This window comes from Barbatula barbatula, assembly GCF_947034865.1.
Source record: "Barbatula barbatula genome assembly, chromosome: 16".
Classification (NCBI taxonomy): domain Eukaryota; kingdom Metazoa; phylum Chordata; class Actinopteri; order Cypriniformes; family Nemacheilidae; genus Barbatula; species Barbatula barbatula.
The window spans coordinates 15,180,038-15,203,742 of NC_136779.1; the positions used below are offsets into that span (position 1 = coordinate 15,180,038).

General features: G+C 39.0%; 1 protein-coding gene across 1 annotated transcript in view; it reads left to right on the forward strand.

Moving 5' to 3' along the window:
* The window catches only part of rab26 (RAB26, member RAS oncogene family), a 70,103-nt gene extending 51,586 nt beyond the window's left edge, over positions 1 to 18,517 (forward strand). The window contains exons 6-9 of the mRNA XM_079476201.1: positions 14,322 to 14,387; positions 14,626 to 14,682; positions 16,232 to 16,308; positions 16,505 to 18,517. Of these exons, the coding sequence (XP_079332327.1) occupies positions 14,322 to 14,387; positions 14,626 to 14,682; positions 16,232 to 16,308; positions 16,505 to 16,607 (303 nt within the window). The 3' untranslated portion in view covers positions 16,608 to 18,517. The remainder of the gene's footprint in view (positions 1 to 14,321; positions 14,388 to 14,625; positions 14,683 to 16,231; positions 16,309 to 16,504) is intronic.
* Positions 18,518 to 23,705: the final 5,188 nt, after the last annotated feature.

Genomic DNA, 23,705 nt, shown 5'->3' on the forward strand with positions numbered 1-23,705 from the left:
ATTTAAAAACAGAAATTCAATGTTTCTCTTTAGCGCCTGTGTTGCGAAACAAAATGGAGTGGCTTGTAAGGGTCACGGACGCTCACATGAATATGTATAAGAGAACAGCAGGAGGATTGTGGGATAAAAGGCTATTGGACATGGAATGGAAAGAGGCTCTGGCTTTTCTGTGTTCTGCTTTCTCTTGTTGCTTGTAATGAAACCTCATATATAGGGTATATTAGAATACTGTAATTGGCTCTGTTTGGTTAACTGTACTGTGGCTAATGGTGCTGTTACGTTGGATCAGGCAGATGCTATTGAAAGACTTTTTACCTTTCCATTAGAATTAGTAATAAATAATACATAAACATTATACATATACACTATCACTCATTCAGAGATGTTCTGAATCGAATGGAATCCAAACTGTTATACGAGGTACTGTATATGATTTATGTACTGTAAAGACCAAAAGTTAAATCAATCCCCATAACTAGGACACTCCAAAAATGTCTGGTTGTTTCAATCTATGGGTTAAAATGGATAGATACAACCACTGGTTCCAATTTACAGCAGGGTTCGTCCATATTTATCATTACAATATTTTACTATAGTATGATTCAAAAGCAAAGTTCACCATAGTTAACACTTAAGTACTATTTATTGCTGTATATACAGTATCTATGTGTGTGCGTGCGCGCACGCGTGTGTATATACTGTATACAGTGTATATACACTACCCGTCAAACATTTGAAATAGCTTGTTTCTAATTATCTTAAAAATCTTTTATCCTCAAGTTGCTCTCATTTTTGAATGACATTTGTAGACAAAAATATAATTGTACCAACATGTACATTTCTTTTATTAGAAAACAAGCATCTTATTTAAACATATCTTTGAAAAGATTACTGATACCGACCAATAATGAAGAAAACGTAGGCAATAACAGCCCAGAACTGATGGGAACTTCTTCAATACTCTTTCCAGGGTGAGCCCTCAAAAAGCTGAATGATTAAATGCCAAGCAAACGATTTAGCATTTTCTACTCAAAGTATAGTGACTTTAAAGATGCTAAAATATAACCGTTTTTATTTATTTTATGTGCTTTAAGTCACAACATAATTCCCAAAGTTATTGTGCTGGGTTTATGATTCTAAAAGGTGAAAAAATATTAATAATGAATAAGCGTTTCCCAACTTTTGAATCGGGCTGTAGTATGTGTGGTGAAAATATATGAGTTCTATATTTGAGTTTTTTGATGTGGTACTATTGTGTTATGAATTCGAACGGTCAGACCCATTATGCAATCACCATGGTGAATTCTTATTTTCTTTGTCTGGGCTTTAACTTGCTCTCCTCGATGTCTCGCAATCAGACCAGAATTGTGTCTGAACAACAGCGGTGATTACAGTGGCATTAAAGCTTAGATGGAGCGGTCATATCAACTAAATATATAAGCATTAGAGCCCAAAGCATCAACCTCTCAATCAAACAGACTTTTCTCATTCATTCCTGGTAAAGGTTATAACATAACTGCTTATTACTTATGTGCAGGTTTATCCAATAAGGGACAGTAATGGGATTGTGTGGGTGTTTTAGGGGGAAACTGTGAATTAGCATGATAATTGAGTTGTACTGTTTTACTCTTAACCAGAGTATGTGAGTGGTTCAAAGTGGATTTTTTTCACAGAGATGTTTCTGTAGCTCAATTGGCAAAGCGTTGCATTTACGTGAGATTGAAAACCCGGCATGAAGTTAGAAATGTATGTCGCTCAACTTACTACACTCATTGGCATTAAGCCATCAAGAGCACAGTCGAAACCATGTATTCTCACGAATGTCAGCTGTGCGAGAAATCGTGCAGCGAGAAAAAGAATCAAATAAGGAGACTAAGAGGTGGAGCTGCACAGCAGATGGAAGGTCATGAAGAGTGTTACGTGTGGGAGGGAGCGGCCTGCCGTTCGAGTCACTTACGTTTTCACAGAATGCTTTCAACATTCTTGCACACATTCCTGCAGTGATGTGACCACAGAGCTGTCCTATAAAGTCATTGATGTGAAGACCTGAGCTGACCCATGAGACATTCACTTTATTCTTGCCACATGTAGTATATTTTCAAATATTCAGTATTCTCTTTAACTGAACTCTCAGTGGGCTCATGAAGTTTGAAGCCTATATTGTTATGGAATGGACAAGGAGAACCCAATTGCAGGCAGCGAAACGGGGATGAAGGGGTTAACAAGGACTTTAATATATATAAACAGAAAACAAAAACCCTCGAGGGGTAAAAAGACAGTACACAATAACTAATACTATGAACTGAAAACTAAACTAGAACACAACTTTAAAACACTAAGGCTAAACAAACACTCACAAAGACTAGGATAAACTTAAATACTTCTCTCAGGACAAGGCTTCTAAGACGGGGTAACAAGTACAGGCATACAAGTACAACGAACGAGCACAAGACAATAGACAAGAGGGCATTAAATAGGGGAACAAACACAGGATAATTACTAAGGGGCAGGTGAAGGTAATGGAACACTAAATGGGAAGGCTAACGAGACAAAAGGCGGGAAACACTGACGAGACACGAGAAAGCACATGGCATGTCAGAATCAAAACAAAGCCATGTCTTTCTCACACAAAACCTAAGGCTATTCCATGACTCCGCTGCAAGACCAAGAATAAACATGACATGATAGCGGAATCATGACATATATACAGTATAATGCTAACTTTCTGACTTTTTGTTCTTTGTAACTTTTTAATTTAATGCATTTTTGCACATATTATAATTGACTAAATAAAATTCTACATCAAACATTTACATCATCTTCAAAATTTCTTTATTTGAATTCACTCTTTTGCTTAAATAACAGTATGACAAATTCCATACAAATTAATATAGTCAATATGTTTCCATCCATAGTTATGAGTTTAACTTGTATGCACATTGTTATATCGCATAAAACATTTGTGAATAAAGCATCTTGTGGGTCAAAAAGACAAATTTGTAACTTTCTGATAAACTGGTGGCAAATATTATGAAGGGAAATGAAAGTTTCTGCCATTGGAGAACTTTGGGTTGGCTTCTTATAAATAATATATAAATATATAACAAATTACCTTAGGCACAGACGAAACACAAACACGCCTTTTGGAGACAGATGCCTGCTCTTTAGGAACTCAGTAGTTTTTGTGCATTTCTTCTAACCACATGAAAAGTTTATCCAACTCATTTGAGCACCAACGTTTTTTCCCCAACATTTGTTACATTAAGGCGCATCTTCCCGATTCAATCCAACGATATTTTATGCAATATCTCTGCAATATGCAAAATGATTTACTAAGGTTGGGAATCGAAAATCTATACAAATTCTGGATTTGGAATCAAAAGGTTAGGAATCTGCAGCGCCCCACATCAACTTTTTTCCTTTGAGGTCGTTTTGATATGCGGGGTAATCCGTTGCTTTGCATGAGACACCACTGGCATCAACACGCAAACACGAACACAAATTTAACTTTATTATGAAATTATAAAGTATGATCGAAGATGGCGGACGTCGCAGAGCGAGGCTCAGTAGCTTCTGAAGCCATGCTTTACTTGCTCAAATAAAAGACAGAGCATCAAGCCAGGGTGGAATAAGCATGTGGGGGCTTATCACGCTGAAGCTAAGAATGCATATAAGGATTGGGTCCTGGCAGGTTGGCCTAGAGAGGAGCCTTTCTTGGACCACAAAAAGCTTATTTAAAACAAGGTATAAATATGCAGTTCATTATATCAGCAAACATGAGTAAGTAATGAGAGCGGACTCTATGGCTGAGAAGCTTCTTAGAAATGATGTTACTGGCTTCTGGAAGGAGATGAGAGCACTGAACAGGGTCAGTACATCGGTACCATGTACAGTTGAAGGAGTTTCTGGAGCCGATAAGATAGCTGAGCTGTGGAAGCAACATTATTCTGAGCTATTTAATTGCATTAAAAGTTATCTCTACAAAGTGGGCAACGTTTATAGAAGTGACATAGTGGGAATGACATGTAGGGATGTGCAACAAGCAATTACACAGCTAGCTGATATCAAAGCAAGTGGCTTAGATCAGATTACTGTAGAGCACCTTAAAATTGCAAGTCCGAGGGCTGCAGCTCTTCTTGCAATTTGCTTTACAGGTAATATGACTCATGGTCTATTGCCCACTCCATGTTGTCTGTTATCTTGGTGCCTGTCATCAAGAATAAAGCAGGCAAGGTGTGGAGCTTGGATAATTATAGACCAATTGCTCTAGCTGGTGTCCTGTCCAAAGTCCTGGAAATAATTTTATTAGATAAACTAAGTTTTTATATTGATACCACAGACAACCAGTTTGGCTTTAAGGCGAAGCATGGTACTGATCTATGAATTTATGCCCTGAAGGAATCGGTTTAAATGTATACAAGACAGAATTCTTTAGTTTTAATTTACTTTATTGATGACAGAGTCAATCGTTTTAAGTTGATTTCAAAGCACAGCCAAAGAGGTGTGCCCACCTGCTAACCAGAGTATTCAGATCAAGTAGGGGAATGCAGTCTCGACACCATTTGGCGTGGGTAATGGGTTCGTCAGGGGGGAGGTGCTCTCGCCTGCCCTTTTTAACATCTTTATGAATGATTTATCTGACCAACTAAGAGCCAGTATAACAGGATGCATGACAGTATAACAGGATGCTGTATGCTGATGATTTAACTATTTTTTCGCCTAGCAGTGCTGGGTTTCAAGAGATGCTGAACATGTATGGGTTAAATTTGATGTTAAATACAATAGAAAAAGAGTGTTGTTCTGATTTGTAAATCAAAAGGAGATAAGGATATTTTTATTTGGCAGGGCAAGCTTTGACTAGGTAATAAAAGTAAATATCTAGGACATATAATCACCGATCAAATGTGCGATGATGAAGACATCTATTGGCAGTTCTGCATGTTGTATGCACAAGCTAACATGCTGGTCAGGAAATTCCACTGGTATTCAGATAAAGTTAAGATAAGCCTGATTAAAGCATACTTTACTCCTCTGTATACTGCCCCCTTATGGACTGAGTTTAAAACATATAGCATCCAGAAGCTCCAGATTGCCTATAATGACGGTTTGCGTATACTGCTTAAAAGAACCCAGGTTGAGCAGTGCAAGTGAACTATTCTGTAGGGTAGGGGTCAACACATTTCATGCATTGTTTAGAAACTTAATGTATACATTTATTTGCAGATTGGCTCATGTAACCTCATTATTATACAGCTGTCAAATCTTGGAACTTAGGGACGTTGTGTATATGGAGAAGAGCAGCGGTCCAAGAACTGAGCTCTGGGGTACCCTGTACTGAGATGCTGGGACTCAGAGACCTCACCTCTCCAGGATACTCTGACTTAGCTATCCGAGAGGTAGGACTTGAACCACCATAGCGCCATTCCAGAGACACCCATACTCTTGAGGGTTGATAGGAAGATGTGGTGGTTGACAGTGTCGAAAGCGGCAGATCAAGGAGGATGAGTGCAGATGATATAGAGGCCGGCCTTGCCAGTCTCAGGGCTTTGATCACTGAGAGCAGTGCAGTCTCTGTGTAATGTCCACTCTTGAAACCAGACTGGTTGCTATCCAAGAGGTAGTTCTGAGAAATGAGGAAAGCTGGTCATGGTCAAGAGTGGGTTTCTTCAGTAAAAGATAATGCTTTTCAAGCAGTATGAGTAATTAACGTAACAGTTTATTTATGACATAAAATAAAACACAAATATAAGGTAAAAGTAGTCACAGTGTCATTCAAAAAATAAGAATAAGTGTATCAAAGCCATATGATCGATTAGTATGAGGAACAAATGCGAAAGCGATCACCATCCTCCTTATATCTCAGGTCCGGTGAATAGAGTTGTTCAAAATCTGCAGCCAAGATACATTAGTTTCGGTTGTGCAAAAGCATTGGCCATCGTGTGTCTCATGACCGACTGCGTCATTGCGTCTGCTTTGAATGTGAAACGGCATTGGCTCCCAAGATTAACTGCCTCATGATTACATTTTGGTTATGTTAAGGGAGCTGCTGAGTTCTTCGTATAATGTTATCAGACAACTTCGGTTCAAAAGGTCTACAACGCTTGTTGTTTTTTTGTAATACTTCTATACTGTTTTTTTGGTCTGTTTTGCTATCAATAACTGTGAATGTACTTTTATTTATGTGTTGTGTATGACATGGTTGAAAAGTGGTGTGCTTTGGTTTAGGTGCTACAAATATCTGTGAAACTATAAATATTTATGAAACCAATTATATTTGTAGAAATGCAATGAATAAAACTTGTGTCGGTCTGGAGCGTATAGCAAACAACCTAATGCAAACGACACCGGAGGGGTACCTTACGTGTTAAAAGGTGATGCAGAAGGGTGCTGACTTAACTTCAATATGTGACGAGTCGGGAGTGAGAACGAGTTGGCATGTGTTAACTTGTGATCTGCTGAAAAAAGCCCTTTATCCATACTTTTACATTAGCAAGCGGTTTAATTATGGTATTTGTCGTAAAGCACAGTAACCACTAATTTTACCATAGTTTCATTATAGGAACAGTTTAATAATGATATTTAGAGTTAAACTATGGTAATTCAAATTTTAATAAATCTGACAAAACATGGTAACAGTATGAGCATATACACAAAACAGTGCTCAAATTTTATTTATATTTTTTTCAAACCAGTTAATGAGCAGGCTAAATGACCATAAAGGCTGATATTTAAGTGTTTCACTTCATTTTTTAACTCTGAAACAGAAAATGAGAAGTGACAAGAATCAGGAATGATAAGCAGAGTTGGAATTTATCAAATTTGATACCCAACCCAACATCACTCTCATATATTGTATAGTACAGCGCTTTTTATAGTATATTTTATAGTAAAAAGATTTTATAGATTTTAAATACATATTAACTACAAGAACACTGTTCACCAGCCATGCTTATAATGATTGGATGTGTTCTTTTTTTAGTACTACCATCAGAATACACGTTTCTCATTATGTTGCTTTGTATAATAACAAAAACACTTTTTTAAAGTTTTGTCAAACCAGTTACTTCTGTGTAATTGTTTCCTCTTCTTTTCATCTCACTTCTTCTTTATCTCTAGCCACACTGATTAACTTTGTTTTATTCTCCCTTTAATCTTTCAGAAAAAGCGTAATCTCTCTATTAGACCTGTCCTTTCCTTCTGTTTTATTTGCAAAGCGTTTTTGGGCCATCTCCTCCATTGATATTCTGAATGTGTTTTGTAAGCTGTGGCTTTGGTAAATAAGTTTCATTCATCACTCTTGATTAGTGGGACACAAACCAGTGACTCTCTCCATTACATTAACATTCTTGATATTCTCATCTGACTCTGTCACACCTCTGTGAGCCTATCACAGAGTTTCAATTAAATTGTACACTTTACAAAAGTGGAGTCCCCACAAAATTGTATTTCGCAATTGATTTATTTATTTTATTTACCTGTTTGCATTTATGTAATATCCTAAAACAAGTACCAAATCTTTCTATATATTTTCTTTTTCGTATTTTTTCCTTGACATCAATTTATAATTTAGTTCATATTTTTATCGGAATGGAATCCGTTAGTAAGTTAGTTCTTGTTATGTTTATGGAAAAAAGTACCATATACCTGACTGGCTGGGCTGTGCTACATTTATAAATGTGGGATTTCAGCTGTGTTCTAATGGTTAGAGTGTTGGGATTGTGATCAGAAGGTTGCTGGTTCTAATCTCAGTGTCAGCAGGTCATGACTGGAGGGCCCTTGAGCAAGGCACCTTACCCCTGATTGCTCTGCAGTAATGTGCCACTGTATAAAACTACTTGTAAGTCGCTTTGGATAAAAGCGTCTGTAAAATGTACAACATTGTAGGCATTGAGTTTGAGGTTAAGGCTAGTCTGAATGAAAAGTCCAGCGTATAATTTATTCCTGTTACACCAACAAGGCATAGCCGTACGTCTGAGACTAAATCTTACGCCAAGTCAGAGGTAGGCGTAAGTAAAAATTCTTGACGTTTATCCATGGAGAAAAAATGACAGTATCAATCAGTATAAAATTGAGATACTGTAATGTCTAATACAGACTGAATCCGCAGTGCGGAATCCGCACCTGAGTTATCTGCAGGAAAAAGTATTTCAAAATGTATTTTAGCTCTTTTCATTGACACGGGAACATACACCGCATGAGCGAGATTTGTGAGTAGTGTAAGAAATGGAAGAAAGGTCGAACAATACAGATATTTGAGATGTCTAAAAACTAAGAGGAGGAGAAATGTAAATTAATTGTTAAATACCTGAGACAGCGCTGGATTATTACAAATTAATTCACAAAAACGAATGAAAGGCCACATTAAGTTTTATTTTAATTAATAGTGTCCAGGGCAGGCTCAACTTCCTCAACGGACAAAGTACAACCTCTGCAATATTTTGTGTATTGATTTGAATTTGATGAAAGTTATTGGTTTAAAAGTGTCCTTTGGGTATATAAAGTAGACATGTACTGTATACTATTTTAAGTGGTTTATACATTAATACTGTGTACTCAATGCTTTAATATATACTTAAAAATATAACCTAGATTAGATGGGAGCTGTTGTTCAAAAAGCATCCCAGGGTAAAACACCAAGACATTACATTTGTGTTATTGCATAATTTTTATGAGATGGCTAAAACAAAATACCATATAAAGTAATGCTGGGACCCACCAAACACGAACAATCACGTACCACGGCCATAATTACTTGCGGGAAAAGTTATGTTTGCATGAGGGATGTGTATCTTCCTAATATTTTCAACATGTTTGCGTCTATTCGCATTGACTTTGTATGTAATTTACTTGTGGAAACCGCTTAATTCACATTTAGTGTGAACCCAGCATTAGAGAATAAGAGGCCCTAAACTTTTGAACATGTAGCTACTCCTCAAGGTTTATTTTAAGATGAAGGAAAACAAAAAATCTTGTGTAACAACAATTAATGAATAAATCAAATAAAACAAAATAAAACTATGCAAAAACACAGGACTTCTATAGACTTACTTTAAACAAGTGGAAAAACTCCTCAACCTTCCGGTTTTCCATGAAAGCGTATCAGAGGACTGGTACTAAGTGTGCTCAAAAAGCAAAGCATTAAGCGTCTCGGGTAACTTGGCTGTAACCCTGTTCCCTGATAAAGCGGAAACGAGATGCTGCGTTTCAAACACTATGGGAGACATCTTTGTTCGACCGGTTGTGAAGCACGTGTGTCATGAACAAAGCACGTGTGCCTCCCTCCATGAATAAAGCGGGCAACTAAAGGGTGTTTTCCCACAGAAACCCCATCAATCACGGAGTGGCAAGCCGAAATGGCGGCCTGAGGACAGTTTCTCTTGCAGAAAATCCAAAAATCAAAAAACAATCTGGCAGTGAATTGGGTCTACATGGTATACAATGCACCAATTGTCAAAAACGCTCCATCTAAGGGCGTAGCTCCTTCTAGTGGAGGGAGCCCTAGCACTTAGAGTTTCCTCTCCCCGTTTGTCACAGCTTTTCTAATCTCATTCAATCTCATGAAAATTTGTAAATGTTTTTCCATAAAGTTTGTTTGTGACTTTAGTGAATTACTATTTTGGTTCTGTGCAGGCACAGGGTTAGGGGTCAACCTTCATGCGTGATATTATCACAATCACCACATCGTAAGCACATCTCTGTTCCAGGGTGGTGTTTTAAACAGGGCATGCTATGATGAACTTTGCTCTTAAGATCACTTGTTTTGTGCTGGGGATATGTGGAAAAAATAGGGTGTGATACACTGATATTTGTCTATGTTTTTGAATTATTGGCATTGGCTGATAAACATGCATGACTGGCTGATCAACAAAGAAGTTTATTAAGCCTTGTCCATAACCCCTGGGCTATAGACAATTATTATTGTCATTTTTATTTTATTACTATGTTATCATTACTTTATTGGCGATATTTTAAACAGTTGTCAGAATATCAAATAGAAAGTAGAATGTTCTATTACTGTATATATAGAAGTAGAATATATAGATATCAACAGAATATAATAGTTAGTCCCATTCCAACAATCTTGACTGTATAGTTGATAACTATAAAAAGTATTACACTTGCACTTTCATGACTATTTATACTCACCGATTTGTTCAGATTGAAAAGTAGTTTCAAACCATGTGACTTTAATAGCAAAATGTTTCACCTGCTTTTCATTTCTGTCAGTCTGTAGCCAGCTCGATTAGCTTCAGGATGGTTAACTGTAATTTTGGGTTGTATGAGAACATTCCTGTCATGATCGTGGTGAGATACGGACAGAGGACCCAAGCGCAGACAGCGGGTAAGGGGTTAAAAGATAATTTAATAAATAATAAAACAAAGACCCACGTGGGGGTAACATAACAAAACATGACATGGGTACAATAACAAGACAGGACTAAAACTAACTACACTTAAACAAGACTTAAATTAACTTTTGACATGAACTACAAATAACTAAACTGACAAGACACCAACTAAACTCACCAAACAAATCACAATGAACCAGCACAAGACAGAAGACACAAGAGCATTAAGTAAGGGAGCAAATCAAGAGGGAAACAGGTGTAGGGCATTAATCAATAACGAGAGGATGGGAACAGAGAATAGACCTGGAGAGAGCGTATGGAAGGCAATTACAACAATAATTGCCTCTCTCCACATTAAACATGAGGTTCTGTCATGATCCTGCCACTATACTAAGAGAAACCTGACATGATGCAGCAGAATCATGACAGAAGCCTCTCCTTAAGGAGCAGCAACCTGATGCTCCTCAAGGCACAAACAAGACAAGACAGACAATGACAAATGCAAAACCAAATCAACATGATAAAACAAATCAAAACAAGCAAGCACAAGAGTCCAAGGTAAGGGGCACACAAGAGTCCAAAGGGAAGTCCAAACATGGGCAGACACGGACTGGGTAGCTCCGGCAGACACAGACTGGATAGCGCCGGCAGACACAAACTGGATAGCCGGCAGACACAGACATGATGCACTGGGCTGGAATGGCCGCATGCACTGGGCTGGAATGGCCGCATGCACCGGGCGGAAATGCCTGGCTCCGCCGGGCAGGAATGCCCAGCTCCACCAGGCGGAAATGCCCAGCTGCACCGACCTGGAATGCCCAGCTGCACCGACCTGGAATGCCTGGCTGGGGATCGGTTGCGGGCAACAGGATTCCGGCAGCTTCAACCCTGGAGGGAAGACCGGCAGTCTCAACCCTGGAAGGCAATCCGACGGCCTCGGCCCCGAGCAGGAATCCGGCAGTCTCAACCCTGGAAGGGAGTCCGGCGGCCCTGACTCAGGAAGGGAGTCCGGCGTTCTTGGCCCTGGAAGGGAGTCCGGCAGCCTCTAACCCTGGAGGGGAACCCGGCAGCCTCTACTGCTGCCACAACAATCCCTCTGTCTGCTGGGTCCGATTATGGCTGGTTCATTCTGTCATGATCGTGGTGAGACACGGACAGAGGACCCAAGAGCGTATGGAAGGCAATTACAACAATAATTGCCTCTCTCCACATTAAACATGAGGTTCTGTCATGATCCTGCCACTATACTAAGAGAAACCTGACATAATGGAGCAGAATCATGACAACTCCAAGTAAATTTAGATCACCTCACATGTCCGGAGCACCAGCACACCTGGTCAACACACTTATCTAGTCCAAAATGCTTTACATGTTGCAGACAGGAATTGTTGGACAGGAATTTCCTGTTCCCTGTTGACATGTATTTAACAACACAACATCCTCAAAATATCATATTCTTTACAGTCGGAATTAGAGAACATGAATATAAAAAGATTAAAAGTCGAAAATTATAACTATCTTCAGTCTTATACTGTAAGTTTAGTAAGCCAGTTAAAGTGAATGATTTGAATTGTAAATCCTATTGTCAGCTAGACAGTTTCTATATGAAATGTCTGTTTGTTCTGTGGTGACTGCCCACAAGGTGTTGCTATGTGGTTGCTTACTGGACCATGTCAGAAAAGCCCATCAGAAGTTATGACTATGATTCTTATGCTGGGTTCACACCAAATGCAAACAATAGCGTTCCACGCTCTCTATTACTCGCGGGAAAAGTTTGTCTCGGACAGAGAAAAGACAGATCCGTCAAACAGTAGGTGTCAACATGCTCTTCGCACAAATTTCTCGCTCGAGTTGAAATGTTTCATTTGATTGACGTTTGCGTGTTTGCATTGACTTTTTATGTAATTTACTCACTCAAATCGCTTAATTCGCTTTTGGTGTGAACCCAGCATTAGTCTTCTTTGGTTTTGCCCACCAGGTGTAAAACGTCTCGGTTACGGCTGTAACCTCCGTTCCCTGATGGAGGGAACGAGACGTTGTGAGAGACTGACTGGGGTTTGATCTTGAGAACCTACCTTCTCCGAGATAATTAATTATAAAATGCCAATGGGCTTGGCGAATGGCACGCGCACGCCAGTCTCCGCCCCGTACATACGGGTATAAAGGAAGAGGGCGGCGGTCATTCCCTTACCCTTTGTACTGAGGAACCTGAGAGGGCACTTCCGCTCGCCGCAGTAGTTCGGCGCAGTGTTGTGGCATGAAGACACAATGTCTCGTTCCCTCCATCAGGGAACGGAGGTTACATCCGTAACCGAGACGTTCCCTTTCATTCGGTCTCTCGACGTTGTGAGAGACTGACTGGGGATCTATCTATACGCCACAACACTGCACCGTATCACAACCTCTAGCAGAGCGACCCTGACTAGGCTAGCGAGACACAAGAGTGCTACCGCAAGATGTAATCTTCCAGTAACATAGAAGTGGTCATACTGAGAAGCCTGTACTGACGGTCATCACGGACATGCTAGTAGCGAGGGGCTGTCCGGAGCCGACTACTGGGAAAACACTGCTCTCCTCTTTGAAGAGTGTGTTACGGAGGCCACATCCTACCCAGGGGGAGGTTACATGTGGAGATACTAACATGGTCTCACCGATGGGAAGAACAATATGCAAATAAAAGGTGTCAGCACGAGTGGGGGGCAACTCCTGGCGGGGAGGACACAGATTCACCAATTGGGGAGGCTAAAATAGCGCACTAGTCTCACCTGATGAGGGGAGAAGGCGCTTTCGCAGGCGTACGCCCAAACCAGGAGTCCGCTCTAAACGCAGGGGGCGTTAAGGACATGGGCTGCAACTGGTTCCACGCGGAGATTGTAAAACCTTGCGAAGGTACTGGGTGTAGCCCAACCCGCAGCACTGCAGATGTCTGCCAGAGAGGCAGATCAGTGAAACCTGCCTCAGCATGCTTGAGCCCCAAGCAAGTGACACAGGTATCATGGCCGTCAGACTCCAGGATGAGTCTGTCGCACCCAAGGACACAGCTATGAGACATGCTTGTAGCTGCGGGAACTTACCTCTTAAGGTCTGTAGCTTTCTGCCGAAATGCACAGGGGAAGTCCACCGAGAAGGAGAAGTCCGCTGCTCCGCGTCGTAAATCCAGCAGATGTTAAAATTCTCGAAGTCGAGTAGAGTATTCGACAGCATATGCCAAATACAGGTTCCGAAGAACAAAGGATAAGTGAATGACCGCCGCCATCTTCCTTTATACCCGTATGTACGGGGCGTAGACTGCCGTGCGCGTGCCATTCGCCAAGTCCATTTGCGTTTTATAATTAATTATCTTGGAGAAGGTAGGTTCTCAAGATCAAACCCCAGTCAGTCTCTCACAACGTCGAGAGACCGACTGAAGGGGAACATAAATTTGAGTATTGATTTATGCACCAATGCTCATAAGCAATAATAAAAGTGAAGTTTGCCTTAAGGACTGTTTGCGTGTGTTTGTGTGCATGTGTGGTGGGGTGATTATTATGTGACTCAGGATAATACTGACCCGTGCTGTGCGGCTCACTCTCTCAGAGTTTTATCACTTCTATGATTCAATGCCTTCAATATTAACAGGAGGCTTTCATTAACCTAAGGTCAGACTTCATGTCTCCAGGGCTTTCTTCATATTCTCTCTCTCTCTCTGACTCGCTCTCTCTCTCACCATTTCTACATTTCCGTTTTCCTGTGCTTTTTTTAGGTGAGTGCAAATTCACTGTATGGAAATGACAGATTTATATTGATTTAAATATCCACCTCCTTGAAATGACTTTCACTCTAATACATTACCTTTTTCAGTGACTCAATTCTTAATTTGATTGGTTCCCTAAAACCACGATTCAGTGGTTTGTGTGTGCGCATGTGTTTATGTACTGTGTAATTTCCTGTAAATTTACAATACAATTGCTGTCAGCTGTTTTCTTTTCACAGGCCTGGCTGACAGAAATTCACGAATTCGCTCATCAGAATGTAGTGATCATGCTTCTGGGTAACAAGGTGAGTGAAGCATGCCGGGTCATATCCATTCTAAATTATAGATCTGACACCCATTGACCACACATTTGAGATCTGACACATCATGGCCTTTCTATATTTAGACTCGCCATGCATGATAGCTATGAACTCATTAATGATTTATTCAGCAAACATGATTCATGTTTTAATACATTCGAAATCATAGCCAATGCATAATGCAACGTAATTGACATTGATTGATTAATTGATTTTTTTTAAGGCTGATGTCTCACATGAAAGGGTTGTGAAGAGAGAGGACGGTGAGAAACTAGCCAAGGTTTGTTATTGTAACACACACACATTCACACGCACGCGCACACACATTAACAACACATTTTAAAATTATTTGTTCATCCACACTGTAAGATAATGTTTATTTAAAAAAATTTGTATTACTAGTTTGAATACATATATATAAACAGCGGGTAAAATAAATATTGAACACGTCACCATTTTCTCAGTAAATATATTTCTCAAGGTGCTGTTGACATGAAACGCCAGATGTCATTAACATCCCAAATAATCCATAAATACAAAGAAAAAAAAAAAAAAAATGTACAAATTAAGATTTATTTTATTTCATCTTCCGTAAGCACCTTACCGATTAGTTATAACTTCTATATCTTTTCTACTCTTTCTATCCCCAAAACAACTAACAAAAAATACTGCTTTGTATACTGTGGAAGGCTATATGAGACCAGTTTTACTGCACTTATGTGTTTTTTTGTCCTTATGTTGTTCCTATTGCTTCTATTGTTTATCTCATTTGTAAATCGCTTTGCGTCTCCTAAATATTAATATATATTATTAATAATTTAATAAAATTGACTTTAATATTATATTATTCGGTTCACTTTTAGGGACATGGGGGTGGAAAATAAATATATTAAAACAATATTTTTTATAGCTTTTGCGTTTCCCCGAGCGTTCCCTCGCAAAACGTAATATTAATAATATTAGTATATATTATTTACAGTATATTAATAGTTCAATTAAACTTAGTTACATTATATTAAAATTATATTACATTAAATTGAATTAAAATTATATTATATTTTGTAACTTAAAAAATGTTACATGAAATACAACTAGATTTTTTAAATCAGTTAAATATCATTTTCATTTTAAATAAACTGAAGCCAGCTTTTGTTTTACGTAAAGAAAATTATAGTGCGCAATAAAATGTCTATTATACCCAACTTCATGTTGTTCCAAATCTGTAAGTTATTATTTCTGTGCAACACAACTCATAGAACCTTACCCTATCTTACCAAGCAAATGCAGTTCATAGTGACCATGAGTGTCAAGCTATAAAAACTAAAAAGCACAATAAAACACATAAAAGTGCCTTTTTGATCCTGTTCTCTCGGGAGCTCGACAGATGTGGTGACTGTGACCTATTGCTGCAGTGCTGAAGATTCTGCAAGCTGTAAAGATTAACTGCATATGAGGAGTGAATGAGAAAGTCAGTACTGTTTTCAGATGTGTACGGATTTCACTGCCGTTGTCCTTATAGGACCAGTTTACTCTCAGCATCATCTCTCTAAGTAGGTGCACACAGGCACATTTACAAGCCTGTAAAACCGTACAAATACACCGCATGCTAGTTTTTTTACGCATCGCTTGCTTTATTTAACCTCTTTTGTTGTCTATGAGAGGCTGCCCCATTTAAAATGATCCACTGCTTGTACACACCCGTGCGCTGTTATTGCCATGGTTACATACATGTCATTGATCTCAGGGAGATTTTGTAAATAATCGTAAGGCAGTTTATGAATGCAGTATGTGCATTCAAGTGGGTTGTGGTTCTCACTTGTTGTCTACAGGAGTTTGGTGTTCCCTTCATGGAAACCAGCGCTAAATCTGGTCTTCATGTGGAGTTGCCATTCACTGCTGTGGCCAAGTAAGTCACATCCTGTATTTTTAAGCACACATTTTTAACCTTCAGCATCTTCACGCTAATTTTTGGATAACACTTACTACTAAGTAAAGACCCCTGATTTTTGCACGCAAATTAAACTTCACCACCTCATATCGTGCTTAGTGAATTTCCTCCAGAGATGGTAAAGAAAACTCACTTCTCTCTCTCCACCCATCAGGGAATTGAAGCACAGAGAGATGAAGGAGCCCAACGAGCCAAAGTTTCAGCTGCAGGAGTTTGTGAACAAGGAGATGAAGGGTGGCGGCTGCTGTCGCTCCTAAAGTCGCGTACGCATCTGTCTGCTTGTGTGTTTTTCCGCTTTCATCCTCTTGTCTGGCATAAATTGGATGTCATAAGTCTGTGACTCTGGAGGCTTTCATTTTCCCACGTTGGTTTCTTTCTCCAGACCGTACTGAACGGCACAATGCAAATATATATAAAGAAGCTCTCGCTAGAATGTGTTATTGGCACATGCCCTCCCCAAACAATCAATAAATTCAGATGTGTGCTTTTAACACTGATGTGTGTTAAATGGATAATGTATCTCCTGACCCACCTCTCCAAGCAGCTGTGAATGTATCTTCAATACCCATGATGTTAATGAGGGATTCTTCAGTTAGGGGAACTTTTGCTCTATGCATATAATGATTCTAAATTAATAATTTTCAGTTTCATTTGAATTTTAATAAGTTTCTCCACTTTTTGACTTATAAAAATCAATATTTATACTGCAGTCATTTCCATCACTCAGCTTTTTGAAGACTTGAAAGTCAATATTTCATCATCATGGAAATGGGGAGTGATAGTTAAGCACATTTCTGCCAGAACAGCAGATTGGATGGAAATGTTATGGTTTTTAAACAGTGATATGATGTGTCAATACAAAACCAGCTAGTATTTGTGATCAAGAATTTGTAAACATCCAGTTTTTTAAATTACAAAATGAACATTATGTCATTATCTTCACAACATCATATCACTTTTAACCTCTTCTGCAAAACAAAAAAGAAGAAAAATGTTGGTAACCGTTGGTCCCCATTAATGGTTTTGTGTCAATGAGGAACGTTTTTTGGGTAACGTCTTTTCTCAAAATATCTTTTGTGTTTTGCAAATAAAATTAAATCACACGGGTTTGAAATGATGACATGGTGCGTAAATGATGACAGAATATTCATTTTGACTTATTACCATAAATGCACTTATAATCACAAAGATCATATAACATTATTACACTCTACAGCAAGATCCATTTGAAGATTGATGACTCATGTACTTTCAAGTACATGACATACATGTTTTAACATAATTTAAGCAGTTAAAAGTGTCTCTAAATGAAAATTCACTTTCATACAGTTCAGCATCCTTTTGTACACTTTCCCTCCCTTATACTGTACGCACATTCAAGAATGCACATTCAATAATCTATCATCATTCAGTCATCATTGTTTAAATCTGAGTGATCTGTTCTTTGTTAATGTTTTCTCTAAACGTTTTGAAAGATGAATGTATGTAATGTAAATTTAAATCGATCACTTGGCACTTAGTTTGCATTATATCTAATTGGTGTTTTGTTAAATGTCTTTAGTATTGTCCTGTATACTGAAAATATAGAAAGCTTTAACTAGACATTAGTTGCCTCAAGTGACGTTCCAAATGTGCCAGAATTTAACAAAAATTGATGTTATGTCAAGATACTATGCGTACTGTGGATCGTTCAGTATATTGTGTTGTACCAATATTATTATTATTTTTGCATAAATAATAATCTTTCAGAGTTTAAAAACTAAGCCTTTTGCACTTGTTGTTTTTTTATGTTTAAATTGTTATGTTTTTTGTTAAATTGAAGTGAAACAGGTCTTTTGAAAGACCGCTATATAGCCAGACATATTTTGTTGGTCAGAACATTTGTACAGATGTGCCATTTTCAGCTGCTCAGAGGATTTTAACAAAGAATTGCTTAAAGTAGAAATGTTTCTCACAGCTTATTTGCCCTCACAGAAATGGCAAAATAGATAAAGAGGTAGTAATATCGACACAAAAATGACAAGCAATGATATACAGAACTATTTTGTATCTTGAGAGAGGTCATCATAAAGTTGACTTATAAATGTTGACCTATATGTTGTTTTTCTGACGGTTTTTATGTCATGTTTATTGTATTCCCAATAATAAATCAGTGACGTGAACTCTGCTTTTCTGCTCTCAGTAATATTATCTAACAGTGCCCTCTGCTGGTCAAAATATTATGTTGCAGCTCCTCCCTGCATCTTGTACGGTTACCATGCAATCTATTTTTTAAATACAGTTGTTTATTGGGTAAGAAGGTCCAAAGACCATGTACGTTTTCTGAAAGTTTCTTACATATTCATTTATAATAAAAAATTATGTTTGGCCAAACTAGATAGTTGCCAAGGTCAATTGTAGTTTTTCAGGTCTTGTTTTAACTGTTATTTGTTGGTTCTATTATATAATACTTCCCATCTTTTACCCGTGAAAATGTCTTCGAACCCCTCTTACTGAGCATGTTTGTGTTGTTTTCTACTATAAATAGAAAGAAATTCTTAAATCAAAATACATTTACTTGATAGACGACCACTATTAGATATTTAGTCTTGTTTTATGAAAGAAAATCAAGATACTAAGTAGGTTTATGTTTAAAAACAAGCAAACACAGGGTTAATTAACTTGAATTGAATTAAGTTTCTTTTGCTTACCCTGTTGGCAGATTTTGCTTGTTTTAAATTTAAATTGAATCTTAATTCTTATATTTTCTTTCATAAAACAAGACTAAATATCTTAGGTCAATATCTTGGGAAATACATGTTTAGATATTTGTATCAGAAAACAAGACAAAAATGTTTAGTGAGGAATTCATTTTTGCAGTGTATAATTACAAATATAATATTAGTTTCCAATATCATCATTTTATTCTTTTGACACCATTTCGTCAGTGGAACACTTAAGTTTCACAGTTCAATTCTAGTCAATCTATGACAAACTATATATTGCTGGGAAAAGTCTAAGCCTTTAGAATGCCTCACTGTCCACAATGGGGAAATTTCAGTGCTACATCAGCAAAAAAAGAAGTGCAGGTAGAGAACCAAAGCTCAAAAATATATACAAATACAAAGAAAAAGTTACCCTAGCAAACAAACAACCAAATTGCACTAGGACAACCCAGTTTAAATTATCGTTATCGCACAGTTGGACAAATTGCTATTGCACCCTTAATGTGCTGGATACATTGGATAAAGTGGTCTGCCAAATGTATGTAAAAATGCCCTAAAATGTGAAGATTAAAAGGCCTTTGTCTAACATTTTGAGTAACAGTTGATTCAACAGGTACTCCTGTCTAATGCCAGTGTTTGAGTCTAAAGTTGACATGGAAAACATATTGGTTTTGGATGTAACCTCGGGTCCCTGATGAGGGAACGAGACATGGTGTCCATCATGCCACAACGCTTCGCCGTTCGTTGCGGCGAACTAGAATGCCTCTCAGGTTCCTCAGCCCAAAAAGTTTAATGAATGGGCACGCCACCTTCCCTTCTATACCCGTATGTACAGGGCGGGGACTGGTGTGCCGTCCCATTCGTGAAGTTCATTGGCCTTTTAAAAGTACAATCGGGGATGATAGGTTCAAATCAAACCCCAAACTGTTCTGTCGACAACACGCAGAGAGACCGACAGAAAGGGAACTATTCCCAAAGTGTAAACAAAATAAAATGAAGCACCTTTGAAGGGATCATGGACTGGAGAATCACATTTTCTTTTAACCAGGTAGCTAAAACCTTTAACTTTAATCTTCCAGTTTCTCACAGTGAGATATCTGTGGTCAAAGGTCTGGTACTTTGGTCTGGAATCAAAAACATAATATACTGTATAATACCACAGATAAAGCACCACTGTAAAAGCCTTACTGATGCAGAACTGTACAAAACATAACAAAAAGAAGAGAATCAATGAAGGTTATTACAAAAAACTACAAAGCAAAAAATTTAACATTACAAAGCAAACGGTTTCTTTCAACGTTGTATTATAATTAACCCCGTTGAATTCAGTGATCCATCTCATCCTTAGTGATTTTTTATTTATCCAAAATCCTGTAAACAAAACTGTGTGTAGTTTTTAGTAGAGATGTATGTACAGATACTGTATATCGGCCAATAATTTGTAGCAGTCGGTAAGAGCAATTTTTCACACTATCAAAAGAGGACAGGAAAATGTAATTATTTTCTATGCAATAAAGCACAAATTCATGTTAAGAAACACCAAAAGTTATGAATTTCAGGCTCAGAAGGTTTTTTTTTTCATTTTATAGCAACGTTTTGTCTTTGAAGAAATATGAATGTAAGATCAGTCTTTGTGTTTGATTTGAACATTTACAGTAATTTTCACTGCCAACTCGTAAAAATTTTAAATAATGCAGTAATTTCACCAACCATACATTCACGAGTTCGCCTATGCAAATAATAATGAATTCAGGGGTAATCATGATAGCAGTGGTAGGTAAGATATGCGTATTTGGTGTGCTGTCCGAAACCGGAACGCTCTCCCCCTGATAGGGGCGAGTGCACCGAGCTCAGAAACGGCCCGAACCCAGAGCTCACCCCAACAGCACAGAACAAACGTTGGACAGCAGCCTAGTAGGACCCGTGCAGACCCTGATTTGTAAAGTGGAGTATGCTGTGGCAGATCATGAGTTGGAAACATGGGCCCCTGCAAGGGCGGTCGCTGCGGAGAAACTGGCTTCTGTAGAAAGAATGGCAGGAGAAGTGATCTTGTGGGATGCCGGTGTGGAGCAAAACGGATTTTAGGTGTTTGTTGGGACCAGAAGCGTGTGGGGCGGTGATTTAAGTAATCTGCGAAGAGGGGTTCGGATGGAGATTTAACTTGTGATCGTCTGAAGTGGATGTAGGCTGGGAGGGTTTGATAAGGCTGGATTGGGGAATTGAGATTAAGATATAGATGAAGTGGCCTCTCCCTGCTTGGTCATTTTTTTTTTCGCTTGATGAAAAATTAGATGGTTTCTGAATCGAGCACTGATAGATCCGATATGGTAAGATGAACTGAGGGATCGAAGTTGGATGTGGTGGTGATTTCCGAGCCTCTGAGGAATCAGAAGAAAGCCAGAAGGAACATGTCATCGAGTGTCCGTGCGGTGTGCTTGGAGTGATAGCCTCTGCGGAGGGTGGAAATGCATTTTGATAGAATTTCTATGATGATAGGTTGGCGTCTGGGTGGGTAGGTTGTGCTCTCTGGATGCCTTTGGTGAGTATGGATGCTATTGGCTGGCTATGGTTGGGGAGGGTGTGTTGAAGATTAGCTTGTGAAAAAATTGGATTCCGCTAAGGTATCCTTTAATTTAACTGGCTTGGGGAATTTTGTGGTTTTGAGAAAAGAGATGAATGAAGTGGTGGAGAGAGGAGGGAGAAATACAGGAAGGGGAGGTTGTGGTCATGGCCAAAATTGTTGGCACCCCTGAAATATTTCTCACAGAAAAGTATTGAATTAACACATGTTTTGCTATACACATGTTTATTCCCTTTGTGTGTATTTTTCTGGGTGCTTTTTGAAGTATGTTTGGGGTCATTGTCCTGCTGGAAGAACCACGATCTCAGACGTAGACCCAGCTTTCTGACACTGGGCCCTACATTGCGACCCAAAATCCTTTGGTAATCCTCAGATTTCAGGCAGCTTAACAACCCCAAAACATCTTTGAACCTCCACCATATTTGACTGTAGGCACTGTGTTCTTTTCTTTGTAGGCCTCATTCCGTTTTCATACAGTAGAATGATGTGCTTTACCAAAAAGCTTTTGGTCTCACCTGTCCACAAGACGTTTTCCCAGAAGGATTTTGGCTTACTCAAGTACATTTTGGAAAAAGGGTAGTCTTGCTTTTTTGTCTCTGTGTCAGCAGTGGGGTCCTCCTGGGTTTCCTGCCATAGCGTTTCATTTCATTTAAATGTCGATGGATAGTTTGCGCTGACACTGATGCACCCTGAGCCTGCAGGACAGCCTGAATTTCTTTGGAACTTGTTTGGGGCTGCTTATCCACCATCCGGACTATCCTGCGTTGCAACCTTTCATCAATTTACCTCTTCCGTCCACATCCAGGGAGATTAGCTACAGTGCCATGGGTTGCAAACTTATTGATAATGTACAAAGGACAAAGGAACATACAGATCTCTGGAAATGGACTTGAAACCTAGAGATTGTTTATATTTTGGTGAGTATATAGTAAGTCCTCAGACAGTTCTCCTTTCCTCTTTCTGTTGTCCATGCTTAGTGTGGCACACACAGACACACAATGCAAAGACTAAGTCAACTTCTCTCCTTTTTATCTGGTTTCAGGTGTGATTTTTATAATGCCCACACTTGTTACTTGCCCCAGGTGAGTTTAAAGGAGCATCACATGCTTGGAAACAATCTTATTTATCCACAATTTAAAAGGGTGATTTTTGGAGTTTTGTGTGACATTATGTCAAATTAGCATTTTTCCCTCCTTTTTTTTTGTTTTGTTCTAATACACACAAAGGGCATAAACATTTGTATAGCAAAACATGTGTTAATGCAATACTTTTCTTTGAGAAATACTTGATTTTCTGGAAAAACTTCAGGGGTGCCAACAATTTTGGCAATGACTTGTCATGATCCTAGCCTTGTCTTGGTTGTGTGTACTGTGTTATTGTTGTCGAACTCGTGCGGACATGTTTTGACAGCTCCGCACGTGTTCGGTGTCTACGTCATTGGCCCCGCCCTCCGTGTCTCCGCTAGGCTTTTCCCCGCACCGGGTTTCCATCACATCACTTTACCACTCATTCATTCCCTCATGCCCCTTTGACTCGTTCCCATTAATATTTAATTAATTCTCACCTGTAGCTTGTCCCCGCTGTGTAGTTCCCCCCTATTTAGTCCCTCTTGTCCTCTCGTTCTTTGTCAGATCGTTGTATGTGTTACTTTCGTTCCTGGCTCCTCTTGTCATCGTCTTAGTGAAAATTAGTCATAGTCATAGTCTTGTTATTTATTTTCTTAGTCTAGTCAAAGTCTTCATAGTTCTGTTCTCTTGCTTGCAAGTTTTGTTTTTGTTTGCCCATTAGTTTGCGTTGATGCTCTGGACCTTCGTGCTTTGCACGGTGCTGGCTCACCTCCACTCAACCCGCATCTCTCGTTTGGCTAGCCGACGGGTCGAGGCTTTCCCCGCCGTGCGCCTTATCCACTTCTAGAACTTCTCCCAGTCTGGGTCTTCATGCAGCTCTCCCGTGAGTGCCGTCGGGTCGAGTCACCTCCCCGCGGACTCCCGTGGTTTCTACGGATTCTCCGTTCCTGTTCTCCCGTTGTGGGTTTCGTGTTCTCCCGTAGGTCCCGACGGGTCGAGACC